Raw genomic sequence first — 22533 nt, 5'->3', positions numbered from 1 at the left:
TTTGGATTCAAATCCAATTGTTTTTATAACCATAAAATATATCACTGTTACAATGCTTAGAATACTGTCTGATACCCAGTCATAGCTACACAGCAGTTGCTAAATAATTTTCATAATAGGATTGTCAGAAATAGGCATTTGCATTTGTTAAGATTCTTATTATTGATTTCAATGCTTTTTTATTTATAATACCACTAGCAGTTTATGACAATACCAATTTTAATTACCAATACCAGCAGATCCTATAATTTTTTTCAATATAAAAGCATTAGAAGGTATAAAATGCATCAAAGCCTCCTTAATATGCTTTTTTCTTATGCTTACATGCCAAGTCAGTAAATTATTAAATTCAGAGGAATGCTGGAGTCAGAACGACACAGCCGGAACTTACCTTCCTGATTCAGATTCAAGAGGATCATCAGTGAATGTTTCTGCATTAAAATCCAAAGGTTCTGCATCTTGGAGAAGTTCTATACGGTCCCTTTCAGTCCTGTTATTAGCTCTGGTATATTTGGATGCTGCTGCAAAGGAAGAAAAAAAAAGTCGACTTTCCCACTGTCTTTTAATTTATGAGTCACAGTCTATGGATTTATAGGAAGAAAAATCAAGTTTATGAAGGATCTGAATTTTGATTGTTAAGACAATATTAAGGGCCCTCTGTGATGGTGCAAGGAGTTGAGATGCAACCTATGAAGCTGTCCACAGCCGCTGTAGCACGAGTTCAATTCCCCGGCCAAGGAGCTACCCACATGGCGCAGCAGACCGCTCCTGACTCACCTGCTGCTCCCCTCAGCAGTGTATTTCAGTCAGTCTGCCTGTTCTGTTCCCCACTCTGTCTTTGGTGAATCCTCTCTGCCCCCACACCTCTGACCTATACCCCAGCTCTTGTATGCATAAATAAATAAATCTTTAAAAAAAAAGACAATATTAAGAAAAGATTACTTTATGGGGTTCTTCAAAATCAGATTAAAATGCTAAACAGTATGACAGAAAATATCAAGGAAGAATTCTCCCTTGTAATTAGTCTACGCTCAAAAGCACACAGTACAAAGACTTAATATGAATCAGAATTAATATTTAAACAATGTTATTGTAAAAATGAAATTGTTTATCATCAAATCAAGTTTCAGTTGGTTTCATTCAATCCAGCTCCTACACCTCGTTCTTGCCTAAGATTTTCTGTATGATGTAATTAATTCAAGCTCTTCAACAAGTCAAAATCTTTTTCTAATGAAGCAAGAGTTTAGACAGCAACGACCAACAGACATGAAGTGCAAGTCCCATATTTTAAATTGCCTAGTAGATACACTAAAAAAGTAAAAAGACATATTTAAAATTAATTTTAATGTATTTAATTCAACCCAATGTATCCAAAATATTATCACTTCAACATGGGGTACCACCACACTGCAAATGCTCAACAGCCACATGTGGCTAATGGTTACCATACTGGTCGGCACTGATTTAGAGAACTAACTTGCCCTTTTCTACATGGAAGGGCTTTTCTTCACTAACAACCAAAATTTCCATAATGTTGTTTTGAGCTGTGTAGTAGCTTTAAAAGAACTTTATTATATAGTTCTTTCTGAAAATGAGACAAACCAATTCTATCTTACATTTTTGTCATCTTGGACTCTGCCCATCTTCTTTTTTCTTTCAGTCGGCAAATACTGATTGCCTAATACAGGCCATGTTCTTTCTATTTTATCATATTAGGCTTTGTCTTTTCTTCTCTGACAATTCTTCCCTAAACTCAGATATTTCCCTTCTGCAAAGATGGAAACTCCTATGTCAGTGTAAGCAAACTTTCAAATCTCTTTATTGAACCCTCCCTCTAGTCCCAGGTCTAATTAAAACTTCAGCTCTCTTCTACTTCTTCTACCCTAAATTTCATTCAAATGCATCACTTCTGCTTCCGCTCTAGGATCACGGCTTATTTTAGGCCCTAGAAGTCATGTTTTATATTGTCACCAAAGTTATCTTTTTATACCTGAACTCAGTCGAGCACAATCCTTTCCAGATTGAAATCTTATTTTGGAAGTAAAATCTAAACTTCTGAGCTCAGTAACTTGTGTTTTCCAACTATCTTTGTAGTCACCTCTTACCAGGAACCTCATACTTTTAGTTATGGTCACGGAAAAAAAACTTGCATTTCCCCAAGTTTCTCTCATGTCACTCATTCTTTCTTCTGCCAAACACTCATTTTGACTAAGTATAATTCATAGCTACATGCTCAGTTAAGTACTGAAATCCTTTCCCATAAAAGCTGCCTCTTCTAAGCCCTGAGCTGAGTTCCCTCAACATCAGGTGTATACTCCTCTATTCTCTCTCCAAGACAAAAAAACTCTGCCTTCTACTTAGTACAATGGTTTAAGCAAAAACAGGTTTCTTGTCACCTCTCCAGAGGCAGAGGACAGGTCAAAAATGTGAGGAGGTTTCCTAACCCAACTCACTGGCATTTGTCTACTGTCTGGTATCTGCCCTCACTAAATTATAAGCATTCCAAGGACAGGAATTTATCTTCTCTGTTTCCCTGGGAAGGCACCTGACATATGTGGGTTAGTCAGTAAATAATGAAATGACAGAATAGGCTGTATGTACCAATAAAAAAGTAAAAAAAATAAAATAAAATTCTAGGTAATAAGTACCTATTCAGAACATGCCTGGGGTAAGTACTAGCATTATTTAGGGTAGTACAACTACAACTACTCATTTATTGTTTCAGTTTCTCCTTCTACCACAAAGCACATTTGACTTTCCTCTCCTTTCTATATTGAGGGAGGAAAAAGGAAAGTCACTGCAGAGTCACATTTCCAATACTTAAAGGTATTTCTGGGTGATATCCTAGTTCTCAGTCTATGCAAGCAAGCAAATCTAAGGAAAAAATAATTTCTAAAAGAGCTAAAAAATAAACTACTTACAGCGGTTGGTACTAATGTCTGAGAAGTTTAACTCTTTTGGGTCACTATGAACATTTCTGTTTCTAGTGGAATCCTCTCTATTATGTCCATAACGTTCCTTCCATTCCTAGGAAAGCAATACAAATGAATATATAACAAAAGAACTCACAAGCAGAAAATAAATCAACAGTGTAAACAGATTTTAAGCAGATTATAATTTAATTCTTTTCCACTTGAAATTCATCAAATAATATCATTCGCATATTGCCTTCAAAAATCATAGGCCCATAATTTTATTATCTCTGCATGATTTTAATAGACACTCCAAACTTAACTTTTATAAATAAAGACATATATAGACATTTTTCTTTCTGTAATTATTTTGTTACTTTCGTCATCTTTCTAAATATAAGAGAAATATTACAACTACAAGTAGTTGTAAGTTATGAGAATCTTATGAGATGTTAACAAAATTTCTTCAATCCAAATAAACTATAAATACTAAAGACCTGCAAAGTAATTTTTGACAGCAGAGTTAAAGTTGTAAACGTTAAGATCATGATTCAGATGGCACTGTGCACCACGCGTCAGGTGCAGAAAAACCCTATTAATGGGGATTCTACTCTAAATTCTTAGAGTAGTAGGGGACAATAGAGGTTATCTAATTTAACAGTGCAGGGTTTCTTTCTAAAATAGCCATGTCAGATGATTTTGGTTTCTCTTAGTCAATGACATGGAAATTTCTGTGGGTGAGCAGTCCACTGCAATTTTGGTAAAATGTAGAAGTTAGAAATTTTTAGAGAGGTGAAATCTACCTCCAGTAAATTCCACTCCTTGGTTCTGGTTATATGCAATCTGAAATAAGAACAACTCTCCCTTCACACAATACATTAAAATACACGAAGACAACAATCATATCTCTTCTGAATCTTCATGTCTGCAATGTAAATACACTTAGGTGTTGAATATTTGCGGTAACTGTGACTAGATTTCTCTCTCTCTCTCTGCCTTTTCACTCTCTAGAATGGGGGTCATTTGCCTCAGCAAATAGAGGATTAAAAGAAAAATTTGAGAAATACAATAAATGTAATGTTACAGAAAAAAAAAGAGTAGCAATTTCAAAGCAATCAAATCCACTTCAATAGCAAGGTTGTACAAATTTATTCATTTATTCCACAAATATTTATTGAACACCTGCCTTAGGCAAGAAACTACTACACACTGTAATTGACAACTTAATGCTAATGACTCCGTAAAACAGGTCTGAGGAGACACCTAGGCACATACAACTGAAAAGTATTAAAATTACCTTTCTAGGAAAAATACAGCAAGACACATAATAGTAAAGCTCCCAAGAATCCAGGACAAGGAAAAAATAATGAAGCTGACAAAAGGGAAGAAACAGATAACATTCAAAGGTAAACCAATCAGGCTGACATCAGACTTCTCCGAAGAAACACTACGGGCAAGAAGAGAGTGGAGGGACATAGTCAACAGACTCCAAGAAAACAGATGCCAACCAAGAATACTCTATCCCGCAAAGCTCTCCTTCCTCTATGAAGAAAGAATAAGGACCTTCCCAGACAAACAGAAACTCTGGAATTTCATTGCGACTAAACCCCCACTCCAAAAAATACTACAAGGAATCCTAAAGCCAGAACCTCAGAGGGACAAATAACAACGAAAGAAGGCCAAAAAAAAAAAAAAAAAAAAAAAGTTATTAAATGAATAAATAAATAAAATCAAAGGAAAGACAAACACAATGGCAAATACAGATGCTAACATATCAATATTAACTCTAAATGTAAATGGACTAAACTCTTCAATAAAAAGACAGAGTTGCAACCTGGATTAAGAAACAAAACCCAACCTTTTGCTGTCTCCAGGAAACACATTTAGCTGCAAAAGATAAAAATAGACTCAAAGTTAAAGGATGGAAAACAATCCTACAAGCAAATGGACCGAAAAAGAAAGCAGGAACAGCTATACTTATATCAGATAAAACAGACTTCAAACTCAAAAGATAAAAAGAGAACCCAATGGTCACTACATTATGATCAAGGGGACAATACTTCAAGAAGAAATAACACTCATTAACATATACTCACCAAACGAAGGAGCACCAAAATATATCAGACAACTGTTGTCATCTCTAAAAACAGACATCAGAGAAAACACATACGTAGTGGGAGACTTCAACACACCACTATCAACAATGGATAGATCAACAAGACAAAAAATAAGTAAAGAAACTAAAGCTCTAAATAAGGACCTAGAGCATTTGGGCTTAACAGACATCTATAGAACACTAAACCCCAAAAAAACGTAGTACACATTTTTCTCAAGCGCACACGGATCATTCTCCAGGATCGATCACATACTGGGGCACAAGACAAACATCAACAGATACACCAAGATTGAAATCATACCAACCATCTTTTCTGACCATGAAGGCATCAAACTAGAAATAAACCATAAAAAGAAGGCAAGGAACTCTCCTACCTCATGGAGATTAAAAACCACACTACTGGAAAACCACTGGACTAATGAGGACATCAAAGAAGAAATTAAAAAATTCTTTGAATTGAATGACAAGGAGGACACCAATATCCTAAATGTATGGAATGCAGCAAAAGCAGTAGTAAGAGGAAAAAATATAGCAATAGAAGCTCACATCAAGAAACAAGAAAGAACTCGAAGAAACAACCTAATCTCGAAGCTCAAAGATCTAAAAAAAGAACAACAAAAAAAACCCAAAACCAGTAGAAGAAGAAATTATAAAAACCAAAGCAGAAATAAATGAAATTGAAACTAAAAATCAATCCAAAAGATCAATGAAACCAAGAGCTGGTTCTTTGAAAAAATCAATAAAATAGACAAACCCCTAGGCAGGCTCACAAAGGAAAAAAGGGAGAAAGCACAAATAAACAGGATCATAAATGAAAGAGGAGAAATCACAACAGACACAGCAGAAATCAAAAGAATAATCAGTAACTACTATGAACAGTTATATGGAAACAAGTTCAACAATCTAGAGGAGATGGACAAATTCCTACAACTCTACAATCACCCAAAGCTAGATAAAGAAGAAATAGAACACCTAAACAGACCAATTACAAGCAGCGAAATTGAAATGGTAATCAAAAACCTCCCCAAAAACAAAAGCCCAGGACCCGATGGATTTACAAATGAATTCTACCAAACATTCAGAGATGAATTAGTGCCTATCCTTCACAAACTCTTCCAAAAAATTGAGAAGGAAGGGACAATACCAAACACGTTCTATGAAGCCAACATTACACTAATACCAAAACAGAACAAGGACAACACAAAAAAGGAAAACTACAGGCCGATCTCCCTAATGAACACTGATGCAAAAATCCTCAATAAAATTTTAGCTATCAGAATCCAACAATGTATCCATAAGATAATTCACCACGACCAAGTAGGATTCATTCCAGGGACACAAGGATGGTTTAACATCCGAAAATCAATCAACGTTATCCAACACATCAACAAAAAGAAATATAAAAACCATATGATAATATCAATAGATGCTGAGAAAGCTTTCGACAAAGTGCAACACCCATTCATGATAAAAGCCCTTGAAATTCTTGGGATACAAGGAACATACCTCAACATCACAAAGGCCATCTATGACAAGCCAACAGCCAGTATCATTCTCAATGGTGAAAAGCTGAAAGCAATTCCATTAAGATCTGGAACAAGACAAGGATATCCACTCTCACCACTGCTTTTCAATATAATACTGGAAGTCCTAGCCAGAGCAATTAGACAAGAGAAAGACATCCAAGGAATCCAAATAGGAAAAGAAGAAGTCAAACTATCACTATTTACAGATGATATGATAATATACATAGAGAACCCCAAAAACTCCACAGAAAAACTAATTCAATTAATCAATCAGTTCAGCAAAGTGGCAGGATACAACATCAACACGCAAAAGTCAGTAGCCTTCCTATACACAAACAATAAATCTGAAGAAGAAGAAATCAAAAAAACCATCCCTTTTATTATTGAAACAAAAAAAATTAAATATTTGGGAATAAATCTAACAAAAGAGGTAAAGGACCAATACAAAGAAAACTATAAAACACTGTTAAAAGAAATAGAAGAAGACACAAAGAAATGGAAAGACATCCCCTGCTCATGGATTGGAGGAATAAACATTATTAAAATGGCCATCCTCACATATTAAAAAAACTAGCAACAACAAATGTTGGCGAGGGTGTGGAGAAAAAGGAACTCTTCTGCACTGTTGGTGGGAGAGCAAACTGGTCCAACCACTATGGAGAGCTGTGTGGAGATTTCTGGACCTACTAAACATAGAGCTTCCACATGATCCAGCAATTCCACTCCTAGGTATTTACCCAAAGGACACAGAAACATCAATTCCAAAGAGCACCTGCACCCCTATGTTTATAGCAGCACTATTTACAATAGCTAAGCTTTGGAAACAGCCCAAATGCCCAAAAATAGATGACTGGATCAAGAAGATGTGGTACATATACACCATGGAATATTACTCAGCATTCAAAAAAGATAACCACATGCAATTTGCAGCAACATGGATGGCGCTGGAAGGGATCATGCTCAGCGAAATAAGCCAGAAAGAAAAAGAAAAATACCAGATGGTCTCACTCATAGCAGGAATCTAGAAAACTTAAATAAGGGACCAGGAAAATGAATAACTATAAGAAAGTGAAAATCAAAATCAACAAACAACTTTGAACCAGAGACACTCTATGGGGGGTAGGGAGCGGGAGGGGAGGGATTGGGGTCAAAATGGGGGGGTTGCAATTGTATGGGGAATATAAAAATAAAATTATTAAAAAAATAAATAAATAAAAATAAAGACAGATATACACCAAAAAAAAAAAAAAAAATGACAGGACATTAAAAAAAAATGATGGAATGATGGGGAGTGGGTGCAAGCATTTGGCATGATACAAATAATTCTTCAACAAAGCATGCTTCAAAATTAGTCAGGGTGAGGTAATAGTGGGCACTTGAAGATGCCAATGTTATCTGAGAATGGACTTCATAAATGACAAAGCACCATGCAAAAAAAATAAAATAAAATAAAATTACCTTTCTGTAAAAATATGTCCTATGTAATTTCCCACTATTTTTCAGTCTTTAATCATTACTCTAGATCCATAAGATTCTTATATTTAATATTAGCCTTTAGGTGATAGCAATTTAATAAGTTCTGTACTTACTCTTCTTCGATTTTCACCTTCTTCTTGCCTTTGCCTTTTTCTCTTTTCTAAAGACAGAAAAGTTGTCTCAAATTTGGTATTACATTGTTTCATCAGATACAGATTCACTGAAGTAAAGGGATCAGGTCTGGCCAATTTTCTTTAAATTACCACAAAGTCAAAGGTAACAAACAATTGTTGGAAAGGACCTTAGAGGCCACCGAGGTCCTTAGAGAAAACCTTCTTATTGTAGATAGCTTTTAGGCTTTGTCTAAATGATTTTAGTGAGGCGAAAGTTCTCCTTTAGTGTGACTTGAAATTTGCTTTTCCGTAACTTTTCTTTATCATGTAAATTAAGTATCTTATAAATTCTTTGTCTCTTCATATATACTGAGTGACTTTTTTCCAAAAGATTCATGACTGTAGCTGGCCAGACTCATAATTTGGCTGTCCTCTAAATACCTTCTGGCTTATCAATCTCACTCTCGGAAATCTTACACAGGACTGGATATGATTCTTCTAGATGAGGTCTAATTAATGCTAAAAATAGCAGAATTACTACATCAACTAGACACTACTGCTGCACCTCCCCCTGCAGTGACCTTCAGGGCTAATGGCTGTTGCCATGGTCCCTGAGGTCCGGCGTGGGCAAGGAACCATGCACGCAGGGGGAGAACAGCAAACTCCCTAAGATGCAGAGAAGCCGAATGCCTGCCAAGAGATAACAACTACCAGAAGCCGCCACAAAGATGGTTAAAAGAAATGCTGACCACCTGGAACCTTATCTCGCTTTCTCAAGGCCCACAAACTTTATTCTACTACAACTGTCTTTCTAAAATATTTCCTTTTTCTGGTCATTGGTTGCTAATTAAAAAACATACGTAATTTAATAATTAGGCTAATCCAAATGAAACATTACTAAACACTGTGTTACAACAGAATTGTTGGTTTAATAATCTTTCTATTATGTGCTTGACTTTAGTACCTTTGATATTAACTGCATTATAAAAAATATTCACCCATGACAATTAATTATGAGTAAAAATGAGTAGGTAGTAGTAGTAGTTAGTACAACAAGAATATAATTATATAGAACAAAAGAAAGAGTTAATAGCCTGTCTACTTAGGAATGCGGCTAGGTCCAGATGTATTTCGGACATAGATCACTGCCCTGTCAATGATAAGCTAAACCTATGAGCAAGCTGATTTCGTTGATGTTCACTGCCTATGCTTTTAGAAAACATATATATACTGGTCACAAACTCAAATTAAATTACACTGATTTACACTCTCTCTTGAAGTGTGTCTGTTTGTCATTTCTTTCACCGAATCCCTGACTACCCTGCGCAGTCTCTCAACCCTGAGACGGCCTCATCGTTCACTGCTGTGCTGGTCTGCGGCACACTACCTTGCTATGAGGGCATTTAAAGGTCACACCATCTTATTTTGGAGTTTTACCACATTTTGGCTTACATTTAATTAACGATCACAAAAAGCCCCAGACCCACAGTAGGGAGACTATGTCCAAGAAACAATGTCTCCAAGTTCAAATTTTGTTTTTCTTTTTTGCTATCCTACCACCTGACCATTAGGAAATTTGATACATTTAGTTATAAGATTAGATTTGAATAGAGTGCCATGTATTCTAACAGCTGTTAAATGATCATCGTATTCCTATATACTGTTACAGTGTTATTTCTTACTTAAATGAGTTTTTTATAGTTGAATTGAAGTTGGCAAATCTGTTTGACTCCAATACCATACAAGGGCATTATTTAGTTATAGATATACTAATACTTTCTGCTGCAGAATTTCTTAAAGATAGATGAAACATTTTGTTTTCAGATTATTTTTGCTATGAAGACTGCATAGAGATTTTTAGCTAAAACCATTAATTTATAATTTAAGATAGATTAGAATTTACAAATTATAGGCAGTAACTTTACATTTTGAGTCCTAGCCCTATTCCTTCATTTATTTTAAAAGACAAACCTTACCTTGTCTGATTAATTCTTTTCCTTCATCAACTAAATCTGATGTCATATCATCATCTCCCATGAACTGTTGGAAACCAAGTAGATTCAAACATCGAGTTCCCAAACTAATAAAAGCAGATTTACAAAAAGACAACCATTACTTCACATAACATAAATGTTTACACTGTTCTAATTGCTCTTTAGCATGGTCATTTCCTAAAACACATACGTTTGACTAGTAGTGATCGTGGCAACTTACATAGAGCTACATTTTTCTTCAAGAAGTATTTACTTTTCTAAATTTATATGCTGAATACTCTACTGCCCAAAGTATGCACCATATTCTTACAGAAATAAATTAAGTCAGGCTATTAGCATACCTTCAAAAAACTTTTACATAAGGATGCTATAATCCAAAAGCAGTTTTAATCTTTTCTTATATTCAAACAGTAATTTTAATACTGACAATATACATACACAACCAAAATTTCCAAGTACAAAATGTTCAGATTAGTGTATTTTCCAGTTTACAGGTACTGCCTGATTACAGCTGTCCATCATCAACCCTTTGTGCTGACTACAGTCTGAAACACCTAAAAATTCCACAATGATGGTAGGGAAAGTCCATACAGCAATTTCAGTTGCTGGATAAAAGCAACATTGGCTGGCAATGTCAAAAGGACTTAAAGAGTTAACACTATAATTAATCCTATCACTCTGCAGCCTAAATATTTATGACAAATAAATCTTCCTTTCCTTTCTTGAAAATAATTTCAGAGGATGAACCTGACATGATCACTCTGTTTAAACTATATCCCCAGGCCCCCAAATTCACAATGAGCAACCAGGGAATATTTAAAAGAACTTTCAGGAGATATCTAGAACATTAACAATATCTAGATCAGATAACAATATGGGTAAAAATGTTTAATGTTAAGTTTCTTACCTAAAATAAGTGGCAATACAGAGGATTACCACCAACATAGGATAATATATATAGAATCCATCTGCAATAAAGGATAAAACTTTCATGGAACCCATAATCTGAAGAGCAAGAAAAAAAGTTAAATCAATATAATGCTATATTTTTGATTCTTTTCCATCATACAAAAATTCATCCATAATCAGTTGCATTGATAAACTTGGACTTTCAAAAAGTTGAAATAAAATACTTTAAGAATGAGGAAAAAATTATGGAAAAAAATTCTAAGTATATGAGGTGATGGATGTTAAACTTATTGTGGAAACCATTTTGCAATTTATACACATACATCAAACATAAAGTACACCTTAAACTAATACAAATTAGCTTAGTAAGGCTGTCTCTTCCAAAAATTAAAATTGTATAAATACTACTGAAAATTAAGTAAGACTAAATGTAAAAGCTATTACAGGTCAAATCTACTGATACTACTTAGCTAGATAATCTATGTGAACCAAAAACCATTTTTTTAAAAGATAGTAAAGTCACTTTTATTCAGAAATTAGTATATGCACATAGAATTTTTAAAGTTTTAGTTATTAAAAAAGATCCTAATAATGTTATAAAACTTTTCTGCCAGCATTAAAAGAAATTTCACAATAACATCTTATATAAATAGTGAATGTAAAACTATCTGTTTTCTGGCCATACTTACAGATGTATAAGCAGTCGGTTGTGTATTTTGGTGAGAGATAGATGAATCCATATGGGTCAAACCCAAGAAATTGAGACATAAAGGAGGAGTCAAACGGCAAAATAACCTGTAATTAGGATTATGAAGAGAATGTATAAAAAAATAAAGCAGCAAATACATTTCATAATGTATTAAAAGGAATCAAAAACATTTTTTGTATCATTGCAACTATTATTTTCACCTATTTGTGTCACATATATCTCACATTCTTTTTTTAAAGACATTATTCAGGTTCATGATGAGACTATTACCACATAGTCTGTCAGTGTTCTCCATTGCTCAAAATGGCTTCCCAGATTCTCACTGGTTGTTTCAAAGCTTAAACCTCCAATGAAGAGCTTCCACAGCTGTTCTGACTCCTTAGGAGACTCAAGATATGATGGCAGTGGAAGGGGAGACTTTTATGACACTTACTTGGTGGCATTCATGGGCAGAAAGGATATTTTGAATTCTTAATGTCAACTGCCCTTACTTGGGAGACTTCTGAATATCCTATTAATCATATTCCCCTAAAATATTAACACCACATGGCAGAACCCCAGCCACAAACTGCCTGTTTTGGTGGTTGCCACTGCTTTACCCCAGGAATTTGTGGAATGTCTTCATATGTTCCTCTTCAAGTCTACAATCTGTGCAATCTATCTCAGCAGAGTGACATGGGTGGAAAGATCCTCAAGGTGAACTGTACTTAGTATACAAAGGATCTGAAGAGGTCTTAGGAATGTCACTCTGATAAATACAGGTATATTAGAGCTCAGTTTGTCCAGAAAAAATGAGAAACTTGCAGAACTACAGAATTGGGGGAGAGGAAAATTAATGGAGGGTATAAATACAAACGGTAATAAGAGGAGCTCATTTGTGGTGATAGAACAGTTCTTTCTATTGTGGTGGCTAAATTGAAAATGAGAAATAAATACGTTCTGTTGTAGCTGTAGTAGTTAACAATAATGTGTCCATGTCAATTTCCTGGTTTTCATTTTATACAATAGCTGTATAAATCATCTCCACCGGCCGAGGCTGGGTAAAGGTAAATGGACTCTCTGTACCACTATATTTGCAGTTTCTTGAGTCTATAATCATCTGCGGGGGAAAAGGTTTAAAAAAAGAGTTTTGGAGATGCTTCTCTCTGAACTTCTCTAAGTCCAGCCTTTATGAAATACCTCTATGACTGATTTAACAATAAGGACAAATAATAAGATTGTGCAATCTAGCCCATGCTGGAGTCACCACTATAAACTCTTGCTAAATCTCTTAGCAAAAATGACTTTTTTTGGTTTTCCAAGTCCTACACAATTCAGTTCAAGGCCACTGAGTCTCAGAACATGCTCTATGTCTGACTTGGTCTCTAAACTTCCAAACATTTAATTATTTTATTAATCTATTTACTGAATCTCTAATTGTGAAATCTAGCTCACTATGTCTTGACCTTCCTAACCTAGAATACTTATTTTAACCTTTAACTTCAAGCAGGACTTAGGTAGCAATCAACAAACACCTACTTAATGCTTAAACATAATAATTAGCTCATAGAAATTAGTGTTATCAGGACACCCATCAACAACAAAAAATAAGAGGCTAAGAGGGAGATTCATAAGAATACCTGCAATGGAGACATTTCCCTTGCTCCTAAATATAATCCTACTTACATGCCACTGAAAAGAAGGCTGTAAGCATCAGTCTGGTGATGTGAAGCCAAGTAATAATAGTTAAATACACGAATCCTGAACACAGTAGAATAAACACAGATACTCAGGAAGAAGATGGAAAGGAAGCAAGCAATCTGGGGGGAAAAAAAAGTTTAATAGACTTTACCACTTTGTACACTATCATAAACATTATCCTTTCTTTCCAGCTAAAATTTAAACATAGTGTCTTTTTAACTACCTAAGAAAATGAAATTATAACAAGAATCTACCTCTTATCCAGCAGTTCCACTTCCTAGCCATAAGTTTCAAATCTACCCCCAGCAAGCCTGTCCTCCTGTTCCTTTTGCATTCTCCACATGAAGACTGATATAAACAGGATCAAAGCTCATTATAGAATTTTGCACTATTTTGCACCTTTTCATCTCTCTTCAAATAAAGTTCTTAGTTTTTATAGACTGTATAAGTTGATGAGACTCATTTTTGGGTGTCTGGATAACAACACTGTGGAAAACTTCACTGCTTTCATTATTACTAGAAGAAATGTATGGAGAAGAGTTATGAAAGTTAAAGATTACACTAAGAACTGAAATATGTTCATGACAGATATAAAATAAACTGACCTCGATATAAATATAATTGTACGTTTTTTCAGCCAGCTGTATAAAGACTGCAAAGAGGGATAAGACAGGTGTAGTGCTAAAGAAAGTGCACTCTGACCACACAACAATCACAGAGAAGATGGACAACACCACAGCAAGTATCCTATAAAACCATGGTCGCAAAAGACATTCCCAGTACCACTCTGGAAAATAGAAGAAAAAAAAAATTAGGAAAATGACAAGAGTAATAGGGTATTTACAATGTTTCAAAATATCTCTATGTAGCATATATCATTGTAAAGAAAAAAATAGTAATTTTACAGTGGAGGAACCAGGAGACACCATCCTAACCAAATGTTCACCATCAATGGCACAAACTGGCATTATGTGTGCGCTGCTATGAAGCACTAACAAGAACATGACATCACTTGCTGCAGTATCCTTGCCCAAAATGCAAAACCTAAGTTCATCACAAAGAAGTATCACTTCAGGGATGCTCCATAAACAACTGCCCTATGGTCTTCAAAAACACTGATGTCAGGCCTCCCCGGTGGCGCAGCAGTTGAGCACTGGGTTGCAAAGCTGCCCGCAGCCTCTGCAGCACCAGTTCCATCCCTGGCCACCGGGCAAGGGTCCCACAAGGCGTGCAGACCTCTCCTGCCGCCTGCTGCTCCCCTCAGCAGTGTACTTCGTCAGTCTGCCTGCTCTGCTCTCCCCTCTGGCTCTGGTGAATTCTCTCACCCTCCTGCGTTTCTGACTGTACCCAGTGCTTGTATAATAAATAAATAAATCTTTAAAAAAAACACTGATGTCATAAAACAAAAACTGACACTGAGAAACTGTTCCAGATGAAGGGAGACAGGACAATGAAAGCAAAGCATGAGCTGAGATTTCTTACAAAGAATATATTGTGGTACTTGTGATACTTGTATTTCATTAAGTTCTTCACACTAAACTGATAACATTTAAAGAGTGACATAAGTAATTATAAAGGAGAATAAAATAATTAATACTATTGGTTTTAGGGAAATATTGTAGTATTATGTCAAGACTGAAGAAAAGACCCAATCTTGTTATATAAATTCCAAATATTATAAGTATGTATTATGTATATAAAATATGCTGGATATATTGCATATTTTTTGCATAGAATTTTGGTTAACTGAAATATTGGCAACAGTAGAAACAGATTATATGCTGTACAAAACATAAAACACTTTTAGGGGGAAGTTTATCAGATACATAATATTATTACAAGTAAATGTCAAACAGCACAAATATAATTAACTCTGCATTGGTAAAAATATACTTTTTCCTTCAGAAAAATTATCATTATCTTTGAAATCTGTATCAAATACATACCAACTGTAGGATTATAAAAATACTGGGTAAATCTATTATCTGGTTCTGGTGATTGAAAGGTGTGGACAAACTGATGAGTAGCACTAGTTTCATTTTTTGCTACATCTTCTAGATAAAATGCTTGTTCCAAAAGAACTTGCCATTGTACTTGAGTTCGACGGTGCCTCTGAACTGCATAAATCACCTAAAAAAAGAAAAGAGAGGGAATATTTGTCAGTGTTCCAACAGTCGTGTAAAGGTGCTAGTGTAGGTATATTAATATTCTATAATATATATAACAGTTATACATAGTGAATAATTCTCACTCCCCAAATGCCAATAGTACTGTTGTAAAGAAATATTTGTTTGATGAAGTCAAAACACTTCCAAGAATAAGGATGAGATAAAATTTCAGACACACATTCACTCAAAATTCCCTTCTGTGTGCAGTAATTATAAATCTATATCAGTAAGTAAAATAGCCATAATTAATAAAATTACCTGTTTATGGAGTTTTACTAGACTTTTTTCACTTGGGTAAGTAGTATGCTTTTCATCAAAATCTTCATAATCATCCATGTTCCTACCCATTTTTTCCTGATACTCTGTAGGGCACTAAAAGGAATCAGTAAATTTTAAAAATCTTATATGCAATAAGATAAAAATTTTACTTTTATTAAGAATCTTTCATTCCTGGATATTCCTAATTTTCAAATCAAAAACATCTTCATTTATTGACATCTCTAAATAGTTGGATTTTTAGTTACTGACATTTTCTTGAAAATATTTTCAAAACTTAATTGAGATTTTTTTTATCTCTATTAATATGAATATTTATGCTCAAATATACTAGCCGAGGATGGATAGAGACAGGGAGCTTATTTACATGAAGCTACAGTATTTGAGAGGATCATTCTAGGGAGGCATGTGACAAAACTGTCAACTACTTTCCTAGTAAAATAATGAAGAATCACAACAAATCCAAGATGTTGAACTTTTTAAAACTATAGTACAGTGAAATAAATACACGATTTGAAGTTATTTACCCTACTATTAATCATTTATTACCTATATGAAACTGGGCAAGTTAGTTAACCTCCCCAAATAGGTCTTGAAATGTAGTAAAATTGAGGGTTATGATTATTCTTATGACTATCATCTTACCAAAGAAATACTAACAATCTGTAAATACTTCTAAAATATGGCAAATAAATAGTTTAGTGGTTGCACAGAAGACAACTGGGGAACTCATTTTTGGAATAATTATTTTTCAGAAGCATGAATACCCTGAATTCAATACCCAAAGCATCAAAATCCTAATTGCATCGCTTATTAAATATCTGCGTTAAATATTCCATAATGTCATTCCTTTTATGATTTATAATATATGACATATTATAAGATAACATGTAAGAAACTGATTGAAGGAGATTATTAATGCCCACTTTATTTTCGTACAGGAGATCTGCCTTTACTAACCATATTCAGTGAGATTTCTACAAACCATAAAGGTCCAGTTCCATTGTTGTGTCAAACAATTATTACACATTTCTTAATATAACCTCTATACCCACATTTCAACAGAAAAATACTACCAAGAAAACAGATAAGAATATGCTATCTTTACCTTTTTAAGTATTGTGTCAACACATTTTCTCAGTGGGTGGTTATACTTGATATTTTCATTCACTTTACGAACCTCCTATAAGAACATTAAAAATAAAAATATTTCCATTTTCTAGATCAGATATTTAAAATGAGAATGCTCTATGTACTATATATATTCTTGCTAGTTTAATTTCAACCCAAATTATTTAGCATATTCGCGAAGTTCTTTTTACCAAAAAAAGTTTTTAAGAAAACAAGTTAAAAACACAAAGTTATTGAATTGTTACATCTTTATTTGCTTTCCAGATAAGATTCCCAGTCATTTCCTTACTTGATACACAGAGGTATAAGCATTATTAAAAAACCATGGTGGATCCGACAAATATTGCAATCCTAAAAGCAAAGGACTGTATTCCTCTTCATCAACCTCAATTTTCTCATTAGCTAAAATACAGTGAAGAAACCAGAAGAAGAACAGGCTTCATTCAATGGGGAGTCATAAAAACCACAACCTCAACAGTCTCAACTAATGATTCATTCCACATTTGCTGATTAAGAGCACTGTTTAGATGTAAGGTCACCACAATTCATATTAAGACACTTCTCTGAAGAAAACATAGATGCCCAACAGGCTCATGAAAAAGTTCTCATCATTGTTTATCATCAGGGATGCAAATCAAAACCACAAAGTGAAGTCATCTCACACCTGTGAGACTGGCCCATATCAAAAAGACCAGAAACAACAGATGTTGGTAAGGCTATGGAATCCTTGTATACTGGTGATGGGAAAATAGTCTAATTCAGTCCTTATGCAAAACAGTATGGAGTTTTTCCAAAAGACTGAAAACAGATCTACCATAGGATGCAGCAAGTCCACTCATACGTATCTACCCAACAAATTCAAAAACACTGATTTGAAGGGATATATGCACTCCTATGTTCACTGCATATTTATAAGTCAGGTTATAGAAGCAACCTAAATCCCCAAGGGCAGATGAGTAGATTAAGAAAATATGGTATACACACACAATGGAATACTACTCAGCTATTAAAAAAAAAAAAGATGAACTCTTGCCATTCGTGACAACATGATGGAACTGGACTGAATAATGATAAGTGACAAAAGTAGAAGAAGAAAGACAAATACCAAATGGTTTACTTACATGTGAAATGTAGAAACAAAACAAAGGGTCAGACAATATCAAACCAATTAACCCTAGAAATCTGAGTGTAGAATTGAGGTCAACAGAGGGGGAGAGGGAAGAGAAGAGAGCAAGGTATGGAGGTTGTTCAATGGTCTATGACGAAGTATTATGGGTGCCTCAGTTGTAGTGATGTGTTAACACACTCTTAAGGGGGTGATCCTATACCTCTCAATCATACAGTGTTGTAAACCAATGTTACCTTTATTAAAAAAAAAGGGGAAAAAAAGGAGATAACAGAACTAGCTGACCATTGATAAAAGGTTTAAGGCTTAAGCTTGCTTACCTCCATGACATCTTCTAAAGTCTCCTCTGCATCTGCTTTCTCTGTTATCAGTTTGGCTGCCTTAAAATAAGTTTTCATAAGTAGATAACCTCTTTTTGCTCCATTCCAGTATGACCGAGGAATCTCTACTAAGCCATACCCCAACAACAGCACAAGAAGAAACAGACCCCATGTATTTGCAGCAGCTATACCAATTGTCTGAAGCTGATTCCTAATAAAGAGAGAATATAATCAGATAGCTGTGACAGGTAAAATTTCCAACACAATGTAAAAGGTAACTAATGTTAACTGATTTTTCAGAAAACTGCTCTGAAAAGATGGTAGGATTTTTATATGAAAAATTACACCTTCAAATTCTCAGCTCTTCTTTGAGTCAAGGCAGATAATATGTGTTTTAATGGAAACTTAAGAGTGTGACTGCACAAATGGGTTTTAACACAGGAAACATTGCTTCAATTTAAGAGTAAAATCTAACTCATGGCAAAAATATATACATATTTTGCTAAAGAAAACATACTTTTCATTAGGTGATTTCTTATTCACTATTAACCAGGAAAAGTCTCATAAATTTTCAAAGCCTGAAAAAAATTACATCTTTTGTTTAAACAGATCTACACAAATTTAAGTAATGCAACAATAAGTTTCATTACTGTTCTATTCCTAAATTTTTCATATCTAGCTCTTCATGTTTATGATAGAGTAAAAGATCTTTAATTTTAAAGCACTATCTAAACATAATATTAAAGAGAAACATGCCTTAAAAATACAATCAGAACATAAGAAAAAACATTCACTAGTTCCAGTGAAGCAGAAACTTAGACATTTTTCATATACAAAATATGAAAGCCTATCAAATATCATAAGGATTAACACTTTTAACATATAACTACCTATTAGTAAAGCATTAGTTCTCTGCCTAATAACTGAATTTAAAGATGCAATTACCTTCCTAGCAATATAGATTATTCAGATATTCTTTTTGGAGAATCTTTAAAATATACTTTTCTCAATGGAATGTTTACCCACATATATGAGATAAAAATTAATTTTAAAAAGTGGAAACATACACTAAAACCATGTTATGAATTTTCTTACCATTCTAAGTGCAAACGTGGGTTCACAGCTACATAAATTAAAAATGCTCCAAAAATCAGCAAATAGGTACCATAGTAGATTGCATTCTCAATCAGTGCAGTTTTGATCTTTCCGGTAATGGAAAATCCTCCTGATCTTGCATATGATTGCATAAAAGGTAAAAGAATCCTAGTTGGAGAAAACATGATTAAAAAATGCTTACTATGTTTGTATCATCTCAAGATACTAGAAATACATAAATCCTAATTTTAACGTATAATTCTTTTCATAAATAAATGATTTTGAGTAACTAAGGTAAAATATAATAAATCATTAAGATTTTTTATAATACTAAATTTTGCAGAGAGCAAAGTCTTTAAGGCAGGAGGAAGCACATACCTAGAAGTAAAGGCAGTCACAATGACCAGCAAGCAGTATAAAAGTGTAACTGACTGAAGATGAGTCAACAAAAGGCCTTTAAAGTTTGAAAATAGACAAAATTAACCCATGGTGATGGAAGTCAAAATCATAATTTTACCTTTGTGGAGAGTAAGAATGGGAGAAGAGTATGAGGGAAACTTTACAGATATCTAAAGATCTGAAATGCATCACAGGTCAATGAAACCATGTCTTTAATTAAAGTTGTGCAGGCAGAGTCAGATAACAAGATAACCAGAGATGGAACCCTCGGGAAAAATAGTATTTAGGAAATGAGTCCCAAATGGAAGTCAAGAAGTAAATTCAGGGCCTCCCCGGTGGTGCAGCGGTTGAGTGCTGGGTTGCGAAGCTGTCCGCAGCCTCTGCAGCACCGGTTCGATCCCAGGCTGCTCTCCGGCCACCGGGAGAGGGTCCCACATGGTGCGCAGACCTCTCCTGCCGCCCGCTGCTCCCCTCAGCAGTATACTTCGTCAGTCTGCCTGCTCTGCTCTGCTCTCCGCTCTGCCTCTGGTGACCCATGCTTCTGACTGTACCCAGTGCTTGTATAAATAAATAAATAAATCTTTAAAAAAAAAAAAAAAAAAAAGAAGTAAATTCAAAATGCTGGGTTGAGTAGATGCAAAGAAATGAGAATAACAAAAGCAGTTTCATGTAATAATGGGGCTGGAAGAAGACCAAATTGAAGAGGGTTAATTAGCTAATTAATTACTGGTTAAGAGAAAAAGCAATAAATGAAGGTTAATTGTGACAAGAACATTTTTGCTTATGTTTTCCATTCTTGTCTATTTTTTCTATTTTTTTTTAAAGATTTATTTTTTATTTATACAATAGCTGGGGTACAGGCCAGAGGTGCAAGAGGGTGAGAAGACTCACCAGAGACAGAGTGGGGAGCAGAACAGGCAGACAGACCAAAAGCACTGCTGAGAAGAGCAGCGGGCGAGACAGGAGAGGTCTGCCACACCATGTGGCAATCTCCTGGCCAGCCGGGAATTGAACCCGTGCTGCAGAGGCTGCGGACAGCCTCACAGCGCTGCGCTTAACCTGCTGTGCCACCAGGGAGGCCCTATTTTTTCTTATTTCAAAGTGGGAGAGACTTGACACAAGAGAAAGGAGACGATTAATAGATTTAAGGCAGAACTCTGTCTCTGGTAAGCCCTCTCACCCCCCACATCTCTGGCCTACACCCCAGTTCTTCTATGCAAAAAATAAATAAATGTTTTAAAAAGTAGATTTAAGAGGGGAGAAAGTGAAATTTGAATAAATTCTAACATATGAAGATTTACTAAGAAACAGTGACTTTTTTTAACTTTAGCCAAAGTTTAAAAAACTTATTCTTCATTACCACTTACCAAGTTAAAAATTGTGATGTCCAATATACTACCCTCCAGAAAATTGGCATGATTCCATCAGGAATGTAACTCCATGGTTTGAAACAAGAATGTTGGCTGTTTAATAGCAATTTAAAATCAATTAATCATAAATTATGACAACTTAAATGAGTTATACAATTAATTTGTGTTGTAAAGTTCATTTACAGATAAGCTGCAAATTATTGAATCAAACTTTAAAAATCCATAAAACACTTAAAAGCCAAACACTTGAAACTCAAAGCTGACTGTCAAACTAAAAACCACATATAGAAACGAAAGTTTGTTCTAAAAAGGAATGCAATTTAAATGTTCAATGTCAGTATATTTTTAGTCAATGAATAAAGAGGATGGGATGCTCACCCAATAAATAACGCAACAAATTTTCAAAGCAAATGTGTCTTTATCATCATATCTCTGATTTGATTACCTTTAAAACTGACAATTAACTTAAAAATTCACACTCACCTTATTTGTGAGGTTTTGTGTTTGGTTCTTTTTTTGGAGGGAGTGAAGACATTAGCTAATTAATTCCTGGAAAGTGGAACACTACCTAAACCAGTCAGTATAGCATAGTCCCTAAGGAGATATATGCCAGCATCTATATATCATTCTGCTTCAATTTTCTGAAGATATGCTGTGTCTCTGACCATAGTTTCTTCCATTAGTAGTTTTCCTAGATTGTAAGGCTATCCTTTAGGCAGGACTTTAGCCAATCCACAATTGCTGCTGATCGATAATAGCCAATCTTTAATAGCACTTTAAAGGGGATAATATATACATCTTAAATTTACCCTTAATTCATATATTTTAAATAAAAGCTGCATACAGAAACATTAAATCATTGATTACAGCTATAGTTAACATTTTCTCACTTAGAAGTTTAATATGCATCAAATATCTTTTGATAATTTGAACTTTATTCATTCTTGGTCTAAAAGGATGTGAAATATGAAAGGAATATGCCACATACATGTTAACCTTGTCCTTTAGTACAACCTTGTAAATCAGACAAAAGAGAAAATGCATGCCCTGTTTTTTTTTTTCAAACTGGAGACAGGATGAAGAGGAAAAGAGCTTTTAGAAGTCATATAACTAGTAAGGGATAGAACCAAAACTAAAACATCAGGTGTTCCTCAAGTTTCCTATTCCTATCTACTGAAAAGCCTGTGCACAATAAATATTTAACATTTATACT

The 22533-nt window shown here is 34.5% G+C and overlaps 1 protein-coding gene across 7 annotated transcripts in view; it reads right to left on the bottom strand.

Moving 5' to 3' along the window:
* Positions 1-22533, bottom strand: part of LMBRD2 (LMBR1 domain containing 2) — a 32253-nt gene that overhangs the window by 5956 nt on the left and 3764 nt on the right. For 5 of the 7 annotated variants that reach the window (XM_037529237.2, XM_037529243.2, XM_037529242.2 and 2 more), the window contains exons 5-18: positions 21318-21413; positions 19552-19719; positions 18457-18667; positions 16988-17062; positions 15862-15975; positions 15382-15565; positions 14041-14222; positions 13421-13554; positions 11736-11841; positions 11045-11142; positions 10120-10223; positions 8144-8190; positions 2922-3027; positions 392-521 (exon numbers count right to left, since the gene is read on the bottom strand). In XM_037529237.2, coding sequence (XP_037385134.1) covers positions 392-521; positions 2922-3027; positions 8144-8190; positions 10120-10223; positions 11045-11142; positions 11736-11841; positions 13421-13554; positions 14041-14222; positions 15382-15565; positions 15862-15975; positions 16988-17062; positions 18457-18667; positions 19552-19719; positions 21318-21413 — 1755 coding nt within the window. The remainder of the gene's footprint in view (positions 1-391; positions 522-2921; positions 3028-8143; positions 8191-10119; positions 10224-11044; positions 11143-11735; positions 11842-13420; positions 13555-14040; positions 14223-15381; positions 15566-15861; positions 15976-16987; positions 17063-18456; positions 18668-19551; positions 19720-21317; positions 21414-22533) is intronic. The other 2 variants (XM_037529241.2, XM_037529245.2) reach the window with 1 other exon arrangement.

Source organism: Talpa occidentalis, unplaced genomic scaffold (assembly GCF_014898055.3).
Source record: "Talpa occidentalis isolate TD23 unplaced genomic scaffold, MPIMG_talOcc4v2.1 talOcc4.6, whole genome shotgun sequence".
In the NCBI taxonomy this organism is placed as follows: domain Eukaryota; kingdom Metazoa; phylum Chordata; class Mammalia; order Eulipotyphla; family Talpidae; genus Talpa; species Talpa occidentalis.
This window is presented reverse-complemented; position numbering and strand designations above follow the sequence as displayed.